Below are 20,562 nucleotides of genomic sequence, written 5' to 3' on the forward strand. Positions count from 1 at the left end.
TGCCATCTATAGTTTCCGACGAGACTAAAATGACAGGGAATCCCCTTCGGCTGCCCCGCCCCCAGCAAGTGCTCGTCGCCCTCCGCCATGCTTTGGCAGCTGGTGTACGCTCGAGACACCAAAGCACCATAGAAGGCAGAAAGCTCGCACAGGAGGCGGGACAAAGGAAAGACCTCCCTGCCGTTCTAATCCCGTCGGTGACAACAGGAGGTGTTGAACAGAACGGGTGTCCAGAGAGAGAAAGAGAGAGGAGAGAGACTCACGCGGAGGCAGGAAGAGGCCGCCACCGTCCGCGGAGGCAAAGCGCAACAGCGGGGCGGCCTCGGCCCCAGAGGGGGGCCGGGAGGGCAGGCCCGCCGAGCCCCGCCGACCCCCTTTGAGCCGCAGCGACCGCTTGGTGCTCCCGTGTTTGTATTTGGGGCGCAGGGCCAGCAGGGGCACCGCCCCCCTGGCGTGGGGGTCGCACCCTTCTTCCTCCGAGAGGTCGCTGCCCTCAGACCCCACCCCTGGAAGGGGCACAACCCCAGCCCGGCCTCAGTCGGGAGACCGCCACAACGGCAACGACGATGCCAGCGACGGCCTCGACGACAGACGACGATTGACACATCTGGATTTTTCGCTTACGACGATGATGGTGATCGCGATGAAGGTTTTAAAGGGCGGAACGACGGATGACCGGGATACCGTAAAACACCAAGCAGGTTCCCATGCCAAAATTGGCGATAATCGCAAAAAACTGCGGATGGGAGCAGAAAAACAGGAGGGACACGTGGTAGGGTAGACCCTTGCTTGATCCGACTGAACAAGCGAGGGGTCTGGCAGAACCCCCGATTTTTTAAAGAGCTGCGCCGCTCTCGTACAGCCTGCTTTACGGTGGCACCGTCGCGTTGAGCTTTGCCACTTCGCACTGATGCAAGCATGCAAAGCCAGAACGCTTTGCATGGGCTTTCCAGAGAATAAGCTGGCACAGAGGAGGACCTCAGTCAGCTGGTTGGGCTCAGAAGTGTTCTTGGGTGGGTGCTTGGTTTGTTCTTTGCCTATATCTCAAATGTTTCAGGAGGTGGTGGGTGCCTATTGTGACATAGGTGCATGCTCTGTATTTTACGGTATGGCTCTTCTATAAGATGATGATGGTGGTGATGACTGTTTCAATGGTACAGGATCAGGATCAACATATTTTCAGATTTTGAACGAAGATGACGACGGGAATTATCACAACACTCTTTTTATAATGATGGTGGTTAATTGAAGGTGATTTAAAGGAAACCGAGCTTGAGATAATGGTCGTGATGATGGTTAATTAAAGTTGATTTAAGGGCAAACAAGCTTCAGATATGTCTGCTTCTCCGCCAAAACTGGCACCTTTCTTTTGAAGGAGTTGGCTCCTTGGTTAAAGCCCCAAGTGAGAATCCCTATTAGGGCAACTGGAATTGCCATACCCTGCTGCTGTCGCAACAAATTGGCATCACCATAGCTTTTCTTCTTTACAAGTTGTCTTGGCTATTAGAACACCATTTTGGCTTCATTTCCAAAACATCATTGAGGCTTTAGAGCAGATGGCACCTTCTAAGCCCCACTAAAGGTGCATTCACACTGCGGAAAAACGTGCGAAGAGGGGAGAGTATTTTTAATTGTTTTTGTATCGCAAAAAGTAGTACAGCGCAGAGGACGACGCCGCGAGACAATGTCTCTGGACCCAATTTTTCCCTTGATGCATGCGCTTGAGCCAATCAGCAAGCGACCAAACATTACGTGTCACCTTTTTCCGGTTAGGACCTGTTTTTGCTGGTTTTATTTTACGTCCACAAGGAAGGCGATAAAGGCAGAGTGGTCGAGGGACATGCGCAGTCGCCAGACGTTGCTGGAAGCATTTCAGTGTGGAGAAAAGCAAGCCGTTTGGAACGTGTGACTTTGAGCAGCATTTTCTATGCGTTTACGACGCTGTGATGCTACTCATTGTCATTTGTGCAAAAGCCGGCACCGAATGGAAACTTGCAGTGTGTTCCGACTGCACGAGAGCTAGCAATCACCCCCAATGTGTTTTGTGCATTCTTTGTGTGGGAACACAGCAGATCCCCTTCGAAAACACTATCGCAGAAGCTGCGTGTAGTGCCATCAAAGGTACGGACACATGGGCCTAGCAACGTGCTAAGCTTTGTTTGCACAAAAACGTGCCAAAAGAGACCCCCTGAAGCTGCGCGCTCGGATCTGTGCCTCTCGCATATGCTGCATACAAGTGGAGAATGAACGTATATATAACCATCGCCGTTGTCCATTCACTGAAGGCTTGTCTCCGAGGGTGCGGGCAATCACAAAGGCAAGGCAACACTAATCATACGAAGCAGACAAAAAAAAAAATTCCATGCTCTCTCGACAAACGTGAGGATCCCTTAGAAGATGCCGACGTTGGGTGGCCCTCTGTGACTGCCTCGTTTTTTTCGACGGCGGCGTCGACGTCGACCAAAACAGTCTTTTCTCTGTGTGAATGTACCTGAAGCAGTGCCACGCTCATGACGTGACCTTGTAATCAAATTTAAAAAAAAAGAAATTATTTGGACTGTTTTTGCATATGCGCAGGGTATGGCACAGTTAGCCTACAGGTATGAGCAAAATTTTCTCTAATTTTTAATGCCCAACACGAGTTCCATCCCTCATGGCATTCCACTAAATTCTTCGTGGTGTTCCACTAAACCTCTTGGGAATGCTTCAGTAAACACCTAAAAATGTACCACTAAACCGCCCATGATGTTCCACTAAACCCCTCATGGTGTCCCAGTGAACTTCTCATAGTGTTCCACAAAACTGCTCATGGTGTTCTCCTAAGCCGCTCATGGGGATGCTTCACAAAACCCCTACAAGTATGCCATTAAACTTCTCGCAGTGTTCCACTACATGCATTGCGCTGTTCCACTGAGCCCATAGGAGTGCTCCATAACACTAACTCTTGTGGATGCTCCACTAAACCCCTTGTAGTGTTCCACAAAACCTCTTGGGGATGCTCCACCTCACTGTGGCGCTTCATTACACCCCTCACGGCATTCAAACACACCCCTTGTGGTGTTAAACTAAACCCTCATGGCACTCAATTAAGTTTCTCTGGAACGTTTCAAAAAGTTGAAGGGAGCTTTACAGCAAACCCCCTCGGAAGTATTCTAGGGGGCCCAAATTATAAAAAAAACCGTAATCCACGCAAAAGACAAAAAAAAAAAAAAAACAGAGAGGGGAGAGAGGAAGCAGAGAAGAGAAAGGGAGAGAGTGGCGTCGTACCTGTGCCGAGCGGCTGGCCGGGGTACGGGGGCAGCGGAGGGGGGGGTGGGGCCGCCGTGGGCGGGGCGGCCCCCTCGAAGGACGGGATGCGGGGGGGCGCCACGGGGATGCCGCCCCGCTTCTTGCGCCCCTTGCGGTGCACCCCCGGCCGGCGGACCGCAGAGCCCCGGCTGCCCCCGGCCACGTAGGCCTCCCGCTGACGGCGCTCCAGGGAGCTCCACTCGCTGTCCGAGTCGGAGCCTGGTGCCCACGCGGGGGAGCCCACGGAAGGGGGGAGGAGGAAGGACAGGGAGGGAAAGAGAGGGAGGGAGAGAGAGGGAGACAGAGAAAGAAAGAGGAGGTCAAGCGGCGGGCCCTCCTAGATCGACGAGGCCCTAGCGCCGAATCTTCAATGCCACCCAGGGGACGCCGGCGCGGGCGCACGGATTGTCTGCGTTCGGATGGGACCTGCGTCCTTGCGGTCTGAACGCAAGTCCCAGCTGAACGACGACACAGCAGGTGCGTCCAACCTGCACCCCGTACCGGCCTGTGGCAGGTGATGTAGTAGATCCAGTGCTACGGTCTGCTACCTAGGAGGCGTCGGGCGGAAGTCGACAGAAAGCGAGAAAGGCAGACAACAGACCAGACGTACGTGGACAAAAGATGGGCTGCGGCACGAGGTCTCACTGCGTTTATCCGAGAAATTGACGCGTCATTTATGAAAAAGGCCTCTCACGCCTAGTTTCCGGTGGCGCGTGTGGATGGCCAATTGTCGCGGTCAACGAAAAGAGCCCGGCAACTTGTGGGACGGAGATAATGCCCTGGGACGGAGATAATAATGTCACGTGCACTGCGTGACACCGTTGGCACGAATGAGCGAAAAAAGTCAAATTTGGGGGTTTTACGTGCCAAACCAACGACGGGCATCTGGCACACCCCAGCGGAGGACCGAGGATTAATTTCGACCACCTGGGGATCTTTTGACGTGCAACCGAAAGCTCGGTTACACGGCGTCTTCTCCGCAATAAGCCTCCGTAAGATTGCGGGCACCTCGGCTGGGATTCGAACCCGCCACATGAAGATCCGTAGGCCGGCGCTCTCGCCTCGGAGCCACCGAGGCGGCGGCACGAATGAGTGATCGCCGCGTTTTTTTGTTTTTCTCTTATAATCTAAAGGATGTCATTAAAAATACTAGAGTGGTGAAAGGCCTTGGTCGGGACACTAACCTAAGCGACAGAGTTTGGTGTTCGCCAATAGCTTTTTGAAGTAAACTGCAAAAGAGCATCGACATCGCATTTCGTGCCAGTAGTCGCGCAGTGTATGACGCGACGATTGGCTGCACGCACGCTCCAAGGAACGGTAACGCGCAGGCATCTTTCCTAAAAGGCGTGGCGACCGTTCGAGTAACTACGGTTAGGCAGAGACGGAACGCGGGGTGAGCTACTTGCAACAGAACCGCAGGGCATAATGGGAGCCATCGACAACCATGCCGCAAAATAAACAGTTCAGACACAAATGTACAGGTTCCTCTCACTAAGTCGAAAGCAGCACGGGGTAGTCGGGCGCTCGAATTCGCATCGGACGCGTAGCAAGCACCACGAAACGCTGGAGAAAGTACTCGAGACGAGCCTTCTTCGATGACGAGCGCATGGTACGCCACCGGGAGCGCGGGATGCAGACTGGGCACCCACCTTTGTCGAAGTGCTCCCTGCTGCCGTGCCTCCGGGCGAGAGAGCGCACCCGGTGCGACTTTCCTTCCTGAACCGCGTTGTGCAGGAGCGCGTAGGCGTACTCGTTGCCGTCCGCTCCGTACAGGCCAACGCCGTCCTGCAGCAAGGAACGACGACGACCAGAGCGTTATACGAGTTCGACGGTTAGTCCGAGAGTTAAGCGCTACAGGAATCCGAGAAGTGACAAAAAGAACACGTAGAGACCAGAGTCTCCCCTGGCAGACGGTCAAATCGCTGGTGGTGGCAAGATGGGACGCTACCTGGGAGAAGTCGTTTCCGACGTCCGTGCTCTCGGGGGTAGCCAGGGGAGCGTGCAGCGCCATTTTGGGCAGGGTCCCGCCCCCGGCCTGCTTGTGTGGGCCCAGGTTAAGTCTGGTTATGGCGTCCGTCAGGTGGTCAAACTGCTTCAGGTTCAGCTTCCCGGGCTAAGGGCGTGGGAACGCAGGGGCATCACTACTCGGGAACGTCGGGGGAGAAGACATCGCTTCTTCATGCTCTCCTTAGCGCACGGAAGTCCATCTCTACAGTAAACATTATAGCAAAGTACACTTGTAGTCGTGGTACAATATTTAATGCACTGACGTAGCGAAGACACCATGCGAATTGTTCACTCTCGAGAATATTAAACGTACCGTCTACGTGCCCTCGAGGAACCGGGATTCACAATACTAACATAGTAAAACATTTTCCCCGAAAGAACCGACTTTGTTCTACGGAAGGTTTTCATTGCAGAAGTAAAACCGCAAACAAAACAAACACGAAGCCCCGAAAGAACGTCTCACCCGTCTCGCTCCCTGCGCATGTCTTTCTACTTTTCGAGAGCTTCCCGACACGCTCGTGAAAACACAACTTACATAATTCGTCGCTAGCGTGGGGAAAAAACTATAGGAGAGAGCCGGACGCACGCCGAACATGACCCACCTTTGGCTTGGAGGGCTTGGGCTTGAGGGGAGGCCCCACTTTGTGCCTCTCCAAGTGGTAGGTGTGGTAGACGTCCCCCGCCGGCCCCCCCTCGCCCCAGTCCTCGGGCTGGGCGGGGTAGCCGCCCCCGCGTCCCGGGTAGCCACGGGGATCCACCCAGGCTGCGAGGAAGGAAGGGGGGTGACAAACGATCTCGAGCAGCCGATGACGGCTTGACAAAAGTGGTCTCCTCTTTAGCCTAAGTTCAAGCATCATAGAATCCTCGATTTTCACGAACGATCAGACTCGGGAATTCTAAGGTCATCGAAAAAGGTTCGCATACCAATTTCGCCAGAGACGCAAAAGGCCCGTTCACACAGTAGCGTTTGCTGACATTGCGTTATGTTACGGGAGCTCATGTCCGCCTACGTCGAGTCCCAACCGCGAGTCACAAGATTCGTGCTTAATGATTCCAAATGCCTTGGATGGAACTGAAGAGAAGTGCCAAATAAAACGGGCGCTTCAATCCAGTCATGTCACGATTGCATGATTCCATCGTGACAATTTAGGCAAGCGTTGGTGGGTTTGCAACAAAAACTGTAAGATACAACCCTAGCCTGATTAAAATTGCCAGATATGTAAGCAATATGAAGAAGCAGGCACATTTAGGAGAAAAAAATATGCTATCTCCAGTGGCCAGAGTGTGACGGCGATGCATCTGGCAATAAAAAAAGTAAGCTACCATGTCAGTTGCCAACACAACAGCGCGAGAGCTTTTCTTTTACGATTTCCTTGCGCGCCCCTAAATGCCTCGCTGCAGCTTGGACGAGTCAAGAGAAGCGAGTGAGCCTCTCAAACCGCCATGATTCGCAAAAAACATGCCATTGATTTCTGGATGTTCAAAGAATACAATGAACATTGCAACTCTCAAGGAGATTTAAGGGCACATGAAAGGCTTTGAAGAAAATCTTGGGTATTCAAGGATTTCAAGTAGCTGTACAAACCCCGAGATTTGCACGCAACATAGGAGGCACGGATGCCCCAGTGACTTTCGTTATAATTATAACATGATGTAAGAAAACATAAGCAGACATTCCTGTATGAATGGGCCTTTAGTGCTTCTGAATGCCTCTGTTCTTCCGCAGGGCCCAAGGTGAACTGATGTAGTATAGTGATTGTGATTGAAGCTACACTATCGCAATATTTGCACTGCCTGGACTGCGAATGAAGTTTTGTGCGCTCAGGATTGGGCGCAAGCTGCGTTTTTGGGGAAAAAGCACCTTCTGGACACAGTCGTTTGCTAGGCTTCAACGATTTGATACAACGATAGGATATCTACATTATCTGTTAGAGGTGGGCACACCAACCTTGCAAGTACACAGTTAACAGAGTGATCAGGCGCGTGAGATTTCAGGGAACGGGCCACGGAGTTCACGTTTCTTTAACTTTAACTTTTAGAACTGAACTTTGTGAACCCAAAGAGACGTGAGGAAGAAAATTAAAGGAAGGCAGAGAGATGGATGGATACATGTATAGAAAAAAAAGCAAAAAAGATCAGACGTGAAGGAAAAGGCACAAAACACGTTACCAAACGGCCTGTGCCTCACTCGACCGTTTCACGAAAGAAACAGAGTTGGGTAGGGGATGCAAACGCACTGAAGCAAATGACAGAGAACGCTGGCAACAGAACATCACCTGTCTCCATTGTAAGAGACTCCTGTGATCCGGCATCTGTTGCAGCATGCAACGCGTGGAAAGAAAAGAAACAAAGACAGAAGAAAGCGTCAGAGAAAGCAAAAAAAGAAAAGAGTTTTGATGAGACCCTAGTTTACTTCTACACGGGACGGACAAGAAGCACCACGATGCAGCAGTGCGACTCGTGAATCGCCAGCGCCACGTGCACTGGTACGGCGTTCCCCAGCAGCCCGAGAACACGACTGATTTCGACATTACGGCTAAGCCGCTACGCAACATGAAGGGGGTGCCAGCCGAAAACAAAAGTTCCCAAGCATGTGCAATTAAAGAAAGAAAAATATACAGCAAAACACGAAAAGTTTTTACGAACCGTGCCCTACCACACTTCTGTAATACGCTATACTCTGTTCACCCTCAAGTCGAGACTGCAGCCAAGCCTTACAAGCGTAAGAGCACGAGACCTCGGCTTTCAAAAGTTCTTCCCCAGAAGGAGTGTACGTGCTAGAAAGGCGTGTCTCAAAACTAAGAGCGCAGGTTAACTCGTGCTCGCATGGTTGCAGACGAAACGAGAATGCCAGGGTGTGTCTTTCTAACACCCAGCCTCCAGCACGCGCCCTACGCCTTCCCCCGCACTTTGGCTGCACTGGAGTCGCTGAATGTTCCCAGAGAACCGAATTTTATTCAGTCCGCTCACCGGAAGTCAATCCCAAAGAATCCAGTTCTGATTGGCTGGTTTAGCCCGTGGCGGAAGTTATCAGTCGGCAATTTCAAAGATTGGCCCCCGAACAAAAAACATATATAAAACGTTTCCGCATTACCACGAGTCTCTAGCATTTTTTTCTTCTTCTTTATATCAAGTAGCCATTAATCGGGTTCGCCAAAGAAGATTTCCGGACTTGTTTGCTCGCTCCGGTGCTGCGCTTCAAACTCTACGCCTCAGACACCAAGCCCAACGCTCAACTTCGATGAGTTTCGAGGCAAGAAAGAGAGAGAGAGATGAGACAGCGAGGAGCGAGTCACACACCGCTCGGAACGAAGGAAAGAATTTGTGACTCGAGGCTGTGCGAGTTCCGTCTCCAAGCTAGCAGCGCGGGCTAGCTCTCGTCTGCGGCTGTGGCTGCAGTCTCGGCTTTAAGGTAGACAGCGCACGACGATTCACACTTTTCTGCAAACGAACCCAAGACACTGCACAGCGGCATTCAGACTGCAACAAAGTAACCGAATCCTTTCGGCGGTGCATGCGACAAACGGAGCGGCGTAAGGGAGCCAAAACAAATCGAAAGCAGAGGAGCGGCCCAGGCGCGATGCGCTCAGATAATGACCTGAGGAGGCCGAGGGCCCCTTCTTGAGCCGAGTGGCGGCGGAGAAGTCCGGAGGGGCGGGCTCCGGGGGAGGAGGGTAGGCGCCGTACGCTTGGAGGAAATCGCAGCTGGCTGCTCCCGCCCGTCCAATCGCGAGGCGTCACGTGACACGCGCGCGTGACGACACATAGAGGGAGAGAGAGTGAGAGGCAGTGTGCACGAAGAGAGAGGGAAGAGGAAAGGGAGAGAGAGAGAGAGAGAGAGAGAGAAACCAACAGAGTGTGAGCAATACGCGAGAGGTGCCCGGGGGAAAGTGAGCACAACACGGGAACTACGACAAAAGGTTATGCTCGGCGTCGACTATTTTGTGCTACGTTGTTGAGGCCACGGTAGCCTCCGCAGCCCGCCAACGCCGTCGAGGCTAGCTTTGAATGCTTTCGAAGCAGTGCGGGGCAGGAGCACTAGGGAATCTACGCACGTAGTATGAAATAGTCGATGCCGAGTACTGGAGGATCTTGGATGACGACACAGGTGCCGTTTTCAAGCAACCAAGTGCAACTATGCCGTGGCTACGTCTTACTTGAATGCGAGACTGCTCATTGTCTTGAACCCTGTAAACTCCAGCGGCAGTACACTGATTTACCCTTCTATGGCATACCCCACAAATGACACTCGAGCTACATCAAGTGCAGAACGTGGTAGTACCGCTGAGAAAGATATTCTCGGAGTTAAGTGCAAAAGTAATGCATACGGCAAGTTTCTGTCAAGCTACTGAGGAGACATTTCTTGATGGTAGCATACTTAGGTGTAAAGAATACGTCCAGACACTTTGTGCAATCATCGTGGGTAGAAAAGGCAAGCATAAAAGACACAGAGTGCTCAAATGAGGGGCAACACGCAATTTCAAACGCATCACGTGGAGCACGCAGCGACAGGTAGGCTTTTCCACGAGTAAGACCATCATCAGACGCAATTGTCAAAAGTCGTGTTCTCTGCTAACATTGTGACGAATACTACGACACAGCGCCAACCGGTTCAACAAAGTCTATTCCTTATCCGAGGAGCGCAGCAACTGGCTCAAATTACTCGTCTTAAAGGGGTAGTGAAACGAAATTTTAGCACCGATCTTGTTGCATAAATGTGGGCTAGGGACAGGCACCACCTCGGAAATATAAATATTGCGCTGTAAAACACAGGAGAACTAATTTTAAACATAATTAAACGATTTCAAATTCTCATCTGGTGGATGGGGGGAAGTTCTCGTGACATCACTTGTGCCAAAATAGCAGCGCCGTTCTGCGGCAATACGGCGTGCCGGCAGAATTCGCCTAGGCCTGAACGCGTTTGCAAAGCCTTGGCGGAGAGAGCCAAAGCGTAGTTGGCCACAGTGAGCTCGTTCTCGTTGCGGCTCTTTGCATGACACGGCCCGAGCACGCTTCTGGCACGGCCGGTATTAGTTGCTGCGAGTCGCGAGCTGCAAGCCGACGTTAAAAAGGATATGTTTGAACTACGAGGGTGTCAGCAAGAGCCACGCAAATGCCAAATACCTGTTCACACTCGGAGCGGACATGCGCGTTTGATCGAAGTGCTGGATTCGCTCTGTTAAACCGCGTTTCGGTAAGCGCTTCTGGACCGATCTTTTACGATTGCAACTCGATACTGACATGACACTCGGCAAAGAAAGGTTAGACCGACATCGCGTAGCTCCCACGAACTGCTATAGCTCGACAGTGACGTAGCGTCGAGTCAGAATAAAAATGGCATACTAATAACAGAGTGTACATACCGAGTTGCGAAGGTAATCCGTATGGCGTTTATTTGAGCTCTATATCACACAAAACAAGGAGATAGAATCAATGAGAGTCCCTTTTCGACGACAGCGTTCGTCACCGCTGTCTCGGAAAACAAGGAGATCGAGATGACAAGGGGAAAATATTGACCTCTGAAATTTAGTTCAGGGATCAAACTACTCATCCAGTAAGGGTCCACAAGGGTCGCGCGGGCATATTCCATTCAGCAGGCCAGCCGGTCATGGACAGACGGTCTTGGCCAAGGACCGCCGGAGCAACGGTGCGCCGAGTCGATGTTGCTGCTAGGCCTACTATATTCTGCCGAGCTCGCTCGGTCGGCGGAATCGTGGCCGTTGTAGCTCTTCTCGTGTGTTTGTGGATCCTGCGTTCTTGATCGTCGTGGTCTGTTTTAAGTACTCCTTCCTTTTTTCTTGCTGGTTGAAGTCGGGACGCACGAGAAGAGCACGAAGAAAAATAAATGTCCGTTGGTGGCCGATACCAAGTAACTGAGCGACGCTGTCGGCCTTGTTGATTTGATCGTAAAAAGTGCGTAAGACAGCTTCGGAGCTGTCGTAAGATTCTGTCGTAACCTGCGCAAAGGTTACGAATTTCGTTTCGAGAGTACGGGTTTTCTCTCAAATTTGTCGTACGCACTTTTTTCGTCGTGAATTCGCTTTGAGAATCCGGCCTCCGAGCTGGTTTTGTCAGTGCTGCCGTGGTTGCCGACTTGCCGTGGTGCAGCGTGCGTGCAGCCCTTGCACATCTCAAATGGCCACGTTGTCACAGGTCGTAAATCGTCGACGCGCCACCAAGTGGCAACGCTCGTAACCACAACATTCACGCCGTAGCCTTTCCCGACTGGCACAAGTGACGTCACGAATGCGCCCAATATCCCAAGACGCATCGCGCTCTCCGATGGCCGATTTTTGAGCGCGCACCCAATCGGGCCCATTAGGGTGAAAAATATAGCCATCCGTTCAAAATACAAACGCGCGATTATGATTTATGAATATCATTGATCATATTGAACTTATTTCTGACCATAATCGGTGTATTTCAAGTTTTGCTTCAGTATCCCTTTAAGCATATTCGCCGCCCTTACTCCAGTCGCCGCCGTGCAAAATAGCACGGCACGTGCCGTGCACTGCCAACCTCAGCGCTTGGCTACGAAGAACATCGCCGGCACGCAATTGGCATCTGACACCGCCGTTGCTCGTTGTGGATACGAGCCAAGGAGGAGAAAGCCGCCGCTTTTTCACGTTCGGCCGCCTGCAGCAAGATGCCGCTTGAACAAACTCCAGTCGAACAAACGATTGGATGAACAAACTTTCGTAAAATTCCCCAGCGAAAACCCCATTACAACTAATGTATTCGGTCGAGTGAGCTTGCACTCCGGAAAACTTTTCTCTTAGGTTCCTAGAAATTGGTTCAACTAATGTTCCACTGCAATTCCACCGGCAGAGCGTATCAATTGGGCCACTCTTCGAGCACGCGGGGCATGACGGGGCGCCGGGCGCCGGGCCTGAAAAGGCACCACTCACTGCTGAGCCCCGACGAGAGGGTGTCGTCGTCGTCCGTGATGCTGTCCTCCGCGTCGTCGGCGGGGTCCTCCGCCGCCGCGGGGGGCGCCGCGCCGCGGTCGGGCGGCACCACGGGCGGGGGCGGCGGGTGGCGCCGACCCCTCTGCCGGCCTCCCGCCGCCAGCGCCGCCGCCGCCGCTGGTGGCACCACTAGGGGCACCATGCCGTACGGGGCGCTCTTGAGGCTGCTCGACTTGCGCAGGCCCGCCGTCGGGAACCGGGGCGCCCCCGGGGGCGCCGGGACGTCCCGCGGGTGGCGCCCCGTTGTGTAGAGCAGAGGCGCGTGGTGCTGGCCCCGGGAGGAGGGGGGCACCCGGGAGAAGTAGGAGGGGGGAGGGGAGGAAGAGGAGGAGGAGGGTGGAGGGGTAGGCTGGGGCCCTCCCCCGAAGGTGACCAGGGTGGGGGCAGGCGGGAAGCAGGGGTGGTCGAGGCCGTCCCCCTCGCGGCCCTGAGAGGGCGGGGGAGGGGGAGCGGGGGCCGCCTTGCCGCCCCCGCTGCGGTCGAGGGACTCTGTGCTCGGGAAGGACTGCCGGTAGAGATCTGATGGCGCGGGCGGGGGCGAGAGGGACATGGAAGAGAGACTACGGTCAGAAAAACGAAGACTCCACTTAGGATTCCTATCTGCCTCTATCGTTGGCGACAGGTTAACAGTCCAGATAAAGCTCCTCCCTTGCCCCCCCCCCACCTTCGGCATTCGCCCTGGTCAAGTGAAAAAAGGAGGGATGAGCTTCCCCTGAACTCATAACCTGTCACTGACCTTAAGAACATGTAAACACGAGACACTTTCTATTCGCTATGAAGACTACGCGTTGACGCATCGTCGTGTGATGAACACAACGGCGAAATCAATGGCACAACACTGCCGAAAATCCAACAGATACCTGCTCACGACAACGAGATCTTTGATTCCCAGACTGAATCTAACTTTTCCCAGTCCTTGATACGGAACAAAGAATGGTAACTCTAATCTTACAAGTCACATGCTTCCCACGGAAGACCCAGGTAGAGGAGTAGAAGACAGAAAGCACCTCTGATCCGAAAGCTTTCGTGGTGTTTTGATCAACCCTTGGTACTCTACTGTACCAAACCTAAAATACATAAATGATTGCAGCAACTGTACATGGGCACTACCATAATCGACCTCCAGTTTTTGTTTCCTCTTATTTCATTTACCGCACCCATTTTTCGAGGTCCGAAAAAGAAACAAAAAAAACGCGATGACCTCGATTGTTACGTACACCAGATTATGTAGGCTGGATACAGAAATGAAACTTTTTCTCACTTGGAACAACGAAGGTTTATTCCAAAAGCTTCAATCTTGCGATGAAATGAACGGCGCTGTCTCTCGGCGGCAAAGTCGTCATCACGACGACGGTCCGGTGATGACGACTCCTTATCGCTGTCAGCGGGCCAAAGCATTTCATCTTCAGTGCCGTTCATAACGTTAGAAATTCCGCACTTCTTGAAGGCCTTGATAACCATGACAGACGGGATCATGCACCACGCATCTTTCGCCCAACACACGTGATGCGGCCCAATTTCCATCGCTCTCCGTGCACAATATCACTTTTCTTTTGAGTCCAGCATCATGGCGAACGCAGCGTGTCTTTGAAGCGGGAACTTACAAGCTGATACGAATGCGAGAAACACACGAGCTGGCTACGCTCTAAGCCTTTCAGCTTCTCAGTGCGTAATGGAGCGGCCATTTTGAAATGTCGATGGCGATACGGTAGCGCAGTTTTGGGTCGCGCTCGATTCTAGCGCGCATGCAATTTTTGGACCTATTTCCCCGGAAAAAAGGTGGCTGTTAGATTCGAGTAAATACGGTACTTCACCTCATCATTACCATACTCGTCAACGACTGTTTCGTGGCTCGGCATCTCGGTAAGACAAGAGAAGGTCAGAAATGGCGGTGCGCAAAGCGTCTATGTGCATGTAAATTGATTGATAGACAAAAATTGAGAAAAAGAAAGAATGAGAGAGACAAAGGAGACACAGAAATTAAAAAATCTACAAGCTTGATCATGCAGACAAAGACTGGTAAGCACACAATGTGCAATAGGCCCTCTAGGGATGAAGAGAAGGGCGTCTCAACGGCACCGCCTACCGAAGATTCACTTTCACTTCTGACACACACTGTGAGATTGCGCCACACGACCAGAAAAGCCACAAAGCGCGCGAGCTCATTCACGCGCCGCATAAATGAGCTCGCTCTTAGGTGGTCTATACCACCAAGCACGGAGTTGGCGAAACACTTGGCTCACAATCTTCGGGTAGTGAGTTCAAATCCTGCTCGAGGACCAAAGTCTTTTTTACAGTAAAACCTCGTTATAAAGAAGTTGAAGGAGCGGTCGTAATTACTTTGTTATAACCATTAGTTTGTTATAGCCAATGTCCATTTCTTACAACTATTCAAGCAAGGGGAATTATGATTGCTTTGTTATATCCATTCGTTTGTTATATCCCATTTTGTTATAACGAGGTTTTACTGTATATGGTTTCCTATGGGCATAACGCTTTTCAGTGTCGGATGTTCGCTTCAATCAACTGTTACAGCCAAATGTGACACAACTCCATCAAAATCAGCAGATAAAACACAGTCTGTGTTAAAAAAAAAGATCCATCTTTTTTTTAATTGACAGAAATATGTCCCTCCTTCTCTACTGTTAGCAAACTATCTCTTTCTAAAATTGTTTTTTTTCTTTTTCTTTAAACATTCATATTATTGTTTTTAAAAAGTCAAAAGTCTTCTCAAAGGGAGAGAGAAACAGACAAAGAGACCAAGAGACGGATATACAAGAAAGTAAAGAAGGGTTCGAGACCCACCGGCCTGCAAGCTCCTCCTCTTCTTGACCTGGCTGGGCTTGACCAGGTGGTCGGTGCCGTTCTCCTGCTGGGCAAACACGCTGGCGTACAGCTCGCTCTCGTCGCTGGGGCTCAGGGAGGTCGTCGGGGCTCCGCCCCCCGGGGACTCCTCCTCCCCGTCGTTGCTCCCCCGCTGCTCCGAGGGCAGCTGCTCGTACAGGCCCTCCGAGTCGCCCCTGCGGCGAGAGACGAACAGTGCCCCCGGCGTGAGACCAACCAAAATGCTGCCATGCACTGCCATTCGCCTTCCAGGGCAGGGTTTGTCAACTTTTTGACTAAGAGCAACACAGATTTCTCTCGATCAAGAGCCAAAAAACCTTTCTCGGTCTCAACACAGGTGCAGTACAGCGGCCGAAAAGCCGGCAGACCCTGTAAACAGTAATGCCCGTTACTAGGGGAGTAATGCAGTAGTGCACATTACTAAGGACCCCCTGGGCACCTAGGAAATACGTGGGAACGCAAGGGAATCTTAACATACATACCGGGTGAAACAAGGAGACGGTAGGCTCTTTAAATCGACCGGAGAATTCGGTTTCTTAACCTATCGCGCTACGACTTTGTGCAGCGTTGCCCACAGATGGTGCATTTTTTTCGTAAAATTTGCAAAGAGCGAACTTACCTGAGGAAAAAGTAAAGAAAGAAAAAGGCTTAGCTCCTATGGAAACGCAGCGACGCCTCCGGTCTGCAAACAAAACGGCGCCGCTTCGCACTGGACACAAGAGATGGCGCAACGAACGCCGCAACGAACGAGCATACGGCGCCCAGAGAAGGCGTTTTTAGCAGACGATCGTTTCGACTCAAAAGCGGAGCGCGTTCCGTAGGCGGCGACAGTCGCAGAAACAAAAAAGACAGACGCGGTAACAGCAAGGAACTGCAGTTCCTTGTCTGCAAAAGGGCCAACTCTCGGCGTCGTCTGCTCGTTTGTTGGCGGCAGTTGGCGTCGCAACCGCTTGCGCCATCTCCTGTCTCCCGTGCGAAGCGGCGCCGTTTTGTTTGCAGACCGGAGGCGTCGCTGCGTTTCCATAGGAGCTAAGCCTTTTTCTTTCTTTACTTTTTCCTCAGGTAAGTTCGCGCTTTGCAAATTTTACGAAAAAAATGCACCATCTGTGGGCAACGCTGCACAAAGTCGTAGCGCGATAGGTTAAGAAACCGAATTTTCCGGTCGATTTAAAGAGCCTACCGTCTCCTTGTTTCACCCGGTAGTTACCCAGAAACACAGGGCTAAGAATAGTGATGCTGGTGAGGACAGTGTCCAATGAATAATCTAATGAGAGAACATGCCTTACAATGGCAGTTTCTTTCTGGTGGCTTCGTTTACGCGGTTGGTGTGCGTTGCGGCGCCGTTTTTTTTTTGTGCGAGCCCATTTTTGCTTTGGTAGCAGCGGGCTCGCGGGAGCGGGCCGCTGCCCGGCCTTCAATGGAAGGATCGCGGCCAGCCATGGGCTGGTCAGATTTGGCCCGCGGGGGCGGGGTTTGGAGACCCTTGCTCTATAGATTCATGTGGCTGTGGTTTCGCTGCATATACACAGCGCCACCCCTCCCATACTAGTTAGGCGCCAGCAGAACGGACGACGCGGGCAGCTGGTGCGCTTGTCGTGCTGGCCTCGCGCTTCGTAGAGAATGCACCAAAGGCAAAATGGCAGCGCACCTGGTACTGTTGCGTAGTCAAATGTCACGGCATCGTATTAGACAGGTAGTTTCATTAGTTTCTTGAAAGGTGACTCCAGAAAGACTGCCAGAAGAATGAATCGCCAAAAGCTGTGCAGACAACAGGGTTAATTATCGCTTCCGTAGCTCGTTGCATGGTTCAGTAACGCAACTACGCCTACTCATCATGTTAATGGGGACCTTTTGTAGACAGCACGCAAGAGCATGCAGGAGTTTCGCACTGCTTAAGGGAGCTCGTAACATCACTTTGGAAGCGAACTGAGCTCGTGCTCGTAGGGCCCGCGGTCCGCAGCTGACGACCTACTCGAAGTCCCCAAACTACAAGCTGGGATGGTTCCCCGCGGCTGTCGACAAAACAAGCCCGAATGTACAGTCACCATTCTTTAAACAACTTTAAAATGATAACTAAGCTCATTTAAGTTACCTGCCAGTTTCGTTCCCTGATGCTTACAAGAGAAAGCGAATAAGCGGCAAAGACACGAGGTAAAATAAGGCAGATAATCGTAGCCCGCAGCGTGCACAGACTCAATTGCGCAGCTGAAAATAAATAGGAATTGTTGGCAGTACTCTAGTTTTTTATATATACTGTAACCAACTTATTTATCGCGGGCTCAATATTTCACGGTTTTGGTCAAAGCTGAAGTTTTGAAATAATTCGCGGGTTCTAATTTTCGCGACGCGGTGGGATCTCAATATAAATTCCAATGTGTTTACATTTTTCCGGAATTGTGTGCGGGACTGCGGGACGCAGCAGGACAAGAAGAGAACACAAAGTTTTGCAAAAATAGCACGAGACAGGACAGCAACGGGACGTAGACGACGTGTCCACATACCCGTCGTCGAGGGAACCGCCCAGGTGGTACGACTCCTGGCGGTTGGGCACCGGAGGAGGCACCGGCGTGCGCCCCTCCGGGGAGTAGTCGGAATCCTCCATGTAGAAGGCGTTCTCTATCTGGGGCTTGCGTTCCCACACCTCCTTGAAGAAGGGCGTGTAGAAGGCCGCTGCACATGAGAAGACCGGTGAGCACACACCCGCTCGGGGCACGTCGCACCCTCGACGTCTAAACGAAATCGCAGCCGTTTCCATTTGCCGTCCACACTGTACTTGCACTTGACAACAAGGCCCTTCGAGAAACTAAGGGTGGCAGCGCACATTTTACCAAGCAAATCTCGTAGCGAAATGATGACTGCCACTTTCAGCTTCCAGGAGGTTCTAGGTTCTTACTACTACCAGTTTAAGGTACAGCAATTCCTCGTTACAATGAAGTCAACAAGACAGCAAAAACATTCAATAAAAGCGGTAATTCAATAAAAGCGATAGAACCAAAAAAACACTGGATGGGAGCACTGCGGAACACTCTATCCGTATATTTAATCAATCAAACCTTGGTTATGAACATCTCGTAGCAGCTTTACAGAGCAAAAAAATATTTAAGTGGAGTTTGTTGATAATTACATCCGGGCATCAGTCCTTGAACTGATGCCCAGCTATTTTCATCTTCGGGTTGCAGGCACACTTTCTCCCGCAAGAGAAATTTCTCAAACCCGTCCAATATGCCTCGCTTGCTCTGCTAAACGGTGTACAGTGTCGAACACTCCCGATTTCGCATACGATGCACGTGTGCGTGTGGTACGCCGGAGGTGCGCGCATCTGTGGTTCCCAAAGGGACGGTCTCCTCCGAGCCGCATCGCTCCCTTCACCCGATTCCGACAGGAGTCGGGCAGTGTCGGCCCCGGGCGCCGTGAGCAGGGTTGGAACGTTGACGCTGCTCCCTGCCCGCGTCGGCGCATCGGCATCCGACGCGGCGCTTTGCCAGCTCTGCGCGCTCTGCCCTCCGTCTCCTGTCTACTCCGTTTTCCCAGTTTGCCGTATCTCTCGGTGAAGAAGGGAGGGGGAACGCAAGGGTCTCTATGCGCCTCCGTGTAGGCTTGCGCGCCTTCAACACCTCAGCCTTTGTAACAAGCGTGGTCGGCTGTTGATACACTTCGAATAATCCAGTCAAAAATGCGCGCATTTCGGTCGGGACCACATTCAACTTCGATAAAAGCGGTAATTCGAAAAAAGCGATTTCCTCATAACGAGAGATTGCTGTACTTTGGTCCTTCGTTTCAACTTTATTCACTACTCATAACTTGGTCACTTCGCAACTATGCCAAACAACGAGTTTCGAACGAGGTCACCTTGCAGTAGGCTTGTTCAATTTACCTGCACCGGTGTTAAAAACTGTAGGGTATACTTCCGGTCATATCTCGATACACATACCGGAAGTGCACAGCCCTACACTCTTCTGTATCGGTGCAAAAGGTATGGGTAAATCGAACGAACCTAGTGGTCTATCTCCCAGTGCAAAAGCAACACTGTTCAAGGACTGATTGCGTCATAGGCTATACGTAGGGTTCTGTGTTTTCGAATAAACTCTATAAACTCCGAGAAACACTCGCCAGTAAATTTTTCCAAATTTATCCGAAAAACTCTGAATTTCGAGCCAAAAAAAGGGGGTATTTTACGAATAAAGTTTGTCAGAGGACAGGGTTAGCAGCTTTGATAAAAGGCCAATTCAGTTTCTTTTTTTTCTTAATCTAGGACAACTGACCAAAGAGTTTCCCGTTTATCTCATCACGGTTCGTTCAGTACAATGGGCCAGTGCACTTCTGGACTACAGCTGAAGTCACTGTTCCAGTTTCCAGCTTGAACCATATTAATTGTGCCTATTAGAGGGAAAAGGTGTTCCATTTTTATAAGACCAAAAGATGGGAACATTAGATTTTAGAGGAAGGAGAGGGCAGCTGAAGGCTCCATGCGTCCAGGAGTTTGGCTATTTCAAAGTACCGACGTTTATTGAAGTAACACCTGTTTTCAAGACTTGTAGTGGGGCAGTTAGTACTGCCAACAACAACGGTGCCAATGCCAAATGCAGTTACAGAAACATCCTTCGACACCGGTGATCTTTTAACGAATTTAGTGCATGTTTGTGTCCCACATTATTTATTTTTATTTTGAAATAAAAAAAAAAATAAGGACAATGTAAAATTAGGTCCAGAATTTCCAAGAATTGGAAATATAGAAAAAAATGGACTCCGATAAGCCCCGAATATCCTGCAATAAATAAACTCCGGAAAACCTTTTCAGAAAACCTCCTTCACAAAAAGACAACAACTTGGGAGACGCTTAAGCTTTGCCTCTTTTGCCTGTGCTACCAAAATTTGGTGTCAGCGTCGGCGGGACGAAGAATCCTACGATGCAATGCGCACAGCCATGTTTGACGTCACATGTGACACACGTGGCAGTGCGCATTGCATTGTGCGATTTTTCGGTTCCGCCGACGCTGACGCCAAATTTTCTGCCTGGTTTGGCAGCACAGGCAAAAGACATCTTGCACTGGAAGTAACAGAGGGAAGAAGGCACTCAACTCTTCTGAGGAGCAGCTGCCGACGAGGTCATGAAGTGCGCCTGGAGCGCGTCGGCCAGAGCGTTACCGTCCCTAATGAGCTGCTGGGAGAGGTCGCTCGAGAAGAAGGCCGCCGCGGTGCCGGACTCCGTCACGGCCACAATCTGGATCGGCACGTTGGCTATGCTCTTCGAGAAGGCGCTGCGACGGGAGAGAAAGGGGGAGGTCATTAATTCCCCCCCACAAACAGGCCCTCTAGCATTGACCAATACGACGTTTCTCCGTGCAACACATATTTTTTTGTAAAAGCTATTTGGTCAGCATTCCGAGGAATGCCTCACATAAGTCCTCCGTGACACCGCGTCGAACTAAGTCGCAATGTCGCACGACCTTTGGAA

The 20,562-nt window shown here is 51.4% G+C and overlaps 1 protein-coding gene across 4 annotated transcripts in view; it reads right to left on the minus strand.

Moving 5' to 3' along the window:
• LOC8024500 (rho GTPase-activating protein 190) overlaps window positions 1-20,562 on the minus strand; it is a 54,025-nt gene that overhangs the window by 10,260 nt on the left and 23,203 nt on the right. For 2 of the 4 annotated variants that reach the window (XM_040205563.3, XM_040205562.3), the window contains exons 14-21: window positions 20,187-20,365; window positions 17,609-17,777; window positions 15,069-15,283; window positions 12,204-12,782; window positions 5,898-6,058; window positions 5,237-5,401; window positions 4,938-5,073; window positions 3,268-3,507 (exon numbers count right to left, since the gene is read on the minus strand). In XM_040205563.3, the coding sequence (XP_040061497.1) occupies window positions 3,268-3,507; window positions 4,938-5,073; window positions 5,237-5,401; window positions 5,898-6,058; window positions 12,204-12,782; window positions 15,069-15,283; window positions 17,609-17,777; window positions 20,187-20,365 (1,844 nt within the window). The remainder of the gene's footprint in view (window positions 1-3,267; window positions 3,508-4,937; window positions 5,074-5,236; window positions 5,402-5,897; window positions 6,059-12,203; window positions 12,783-15,068; window positions 15,284-17,608; window positions 17,778-20,186; window positions 20,366-20,562) is intronic. The other 2 variants (XM_029991255.4, XM_040205564.3) reach the window with 1 other exon arrangement.

The sequence above is a fragment of the Ixodes scapularis genome, unplaced genomic scaffold (assembly GCF_016920785.2).
Source record: "Ixodes scapularis isolate PalLabHiFi unplaced genomic scaffold, ASM1692078v2 PGA_scaffold12__126_contigs__length_90152505, whole genome shotgun sequence".
Lineage (NCBI taxonomy): Eukaryota > Metazoa > Arthropoda > Arachnida > Ixodida > Ixodidae > Ixodes > Ixodes scapularis.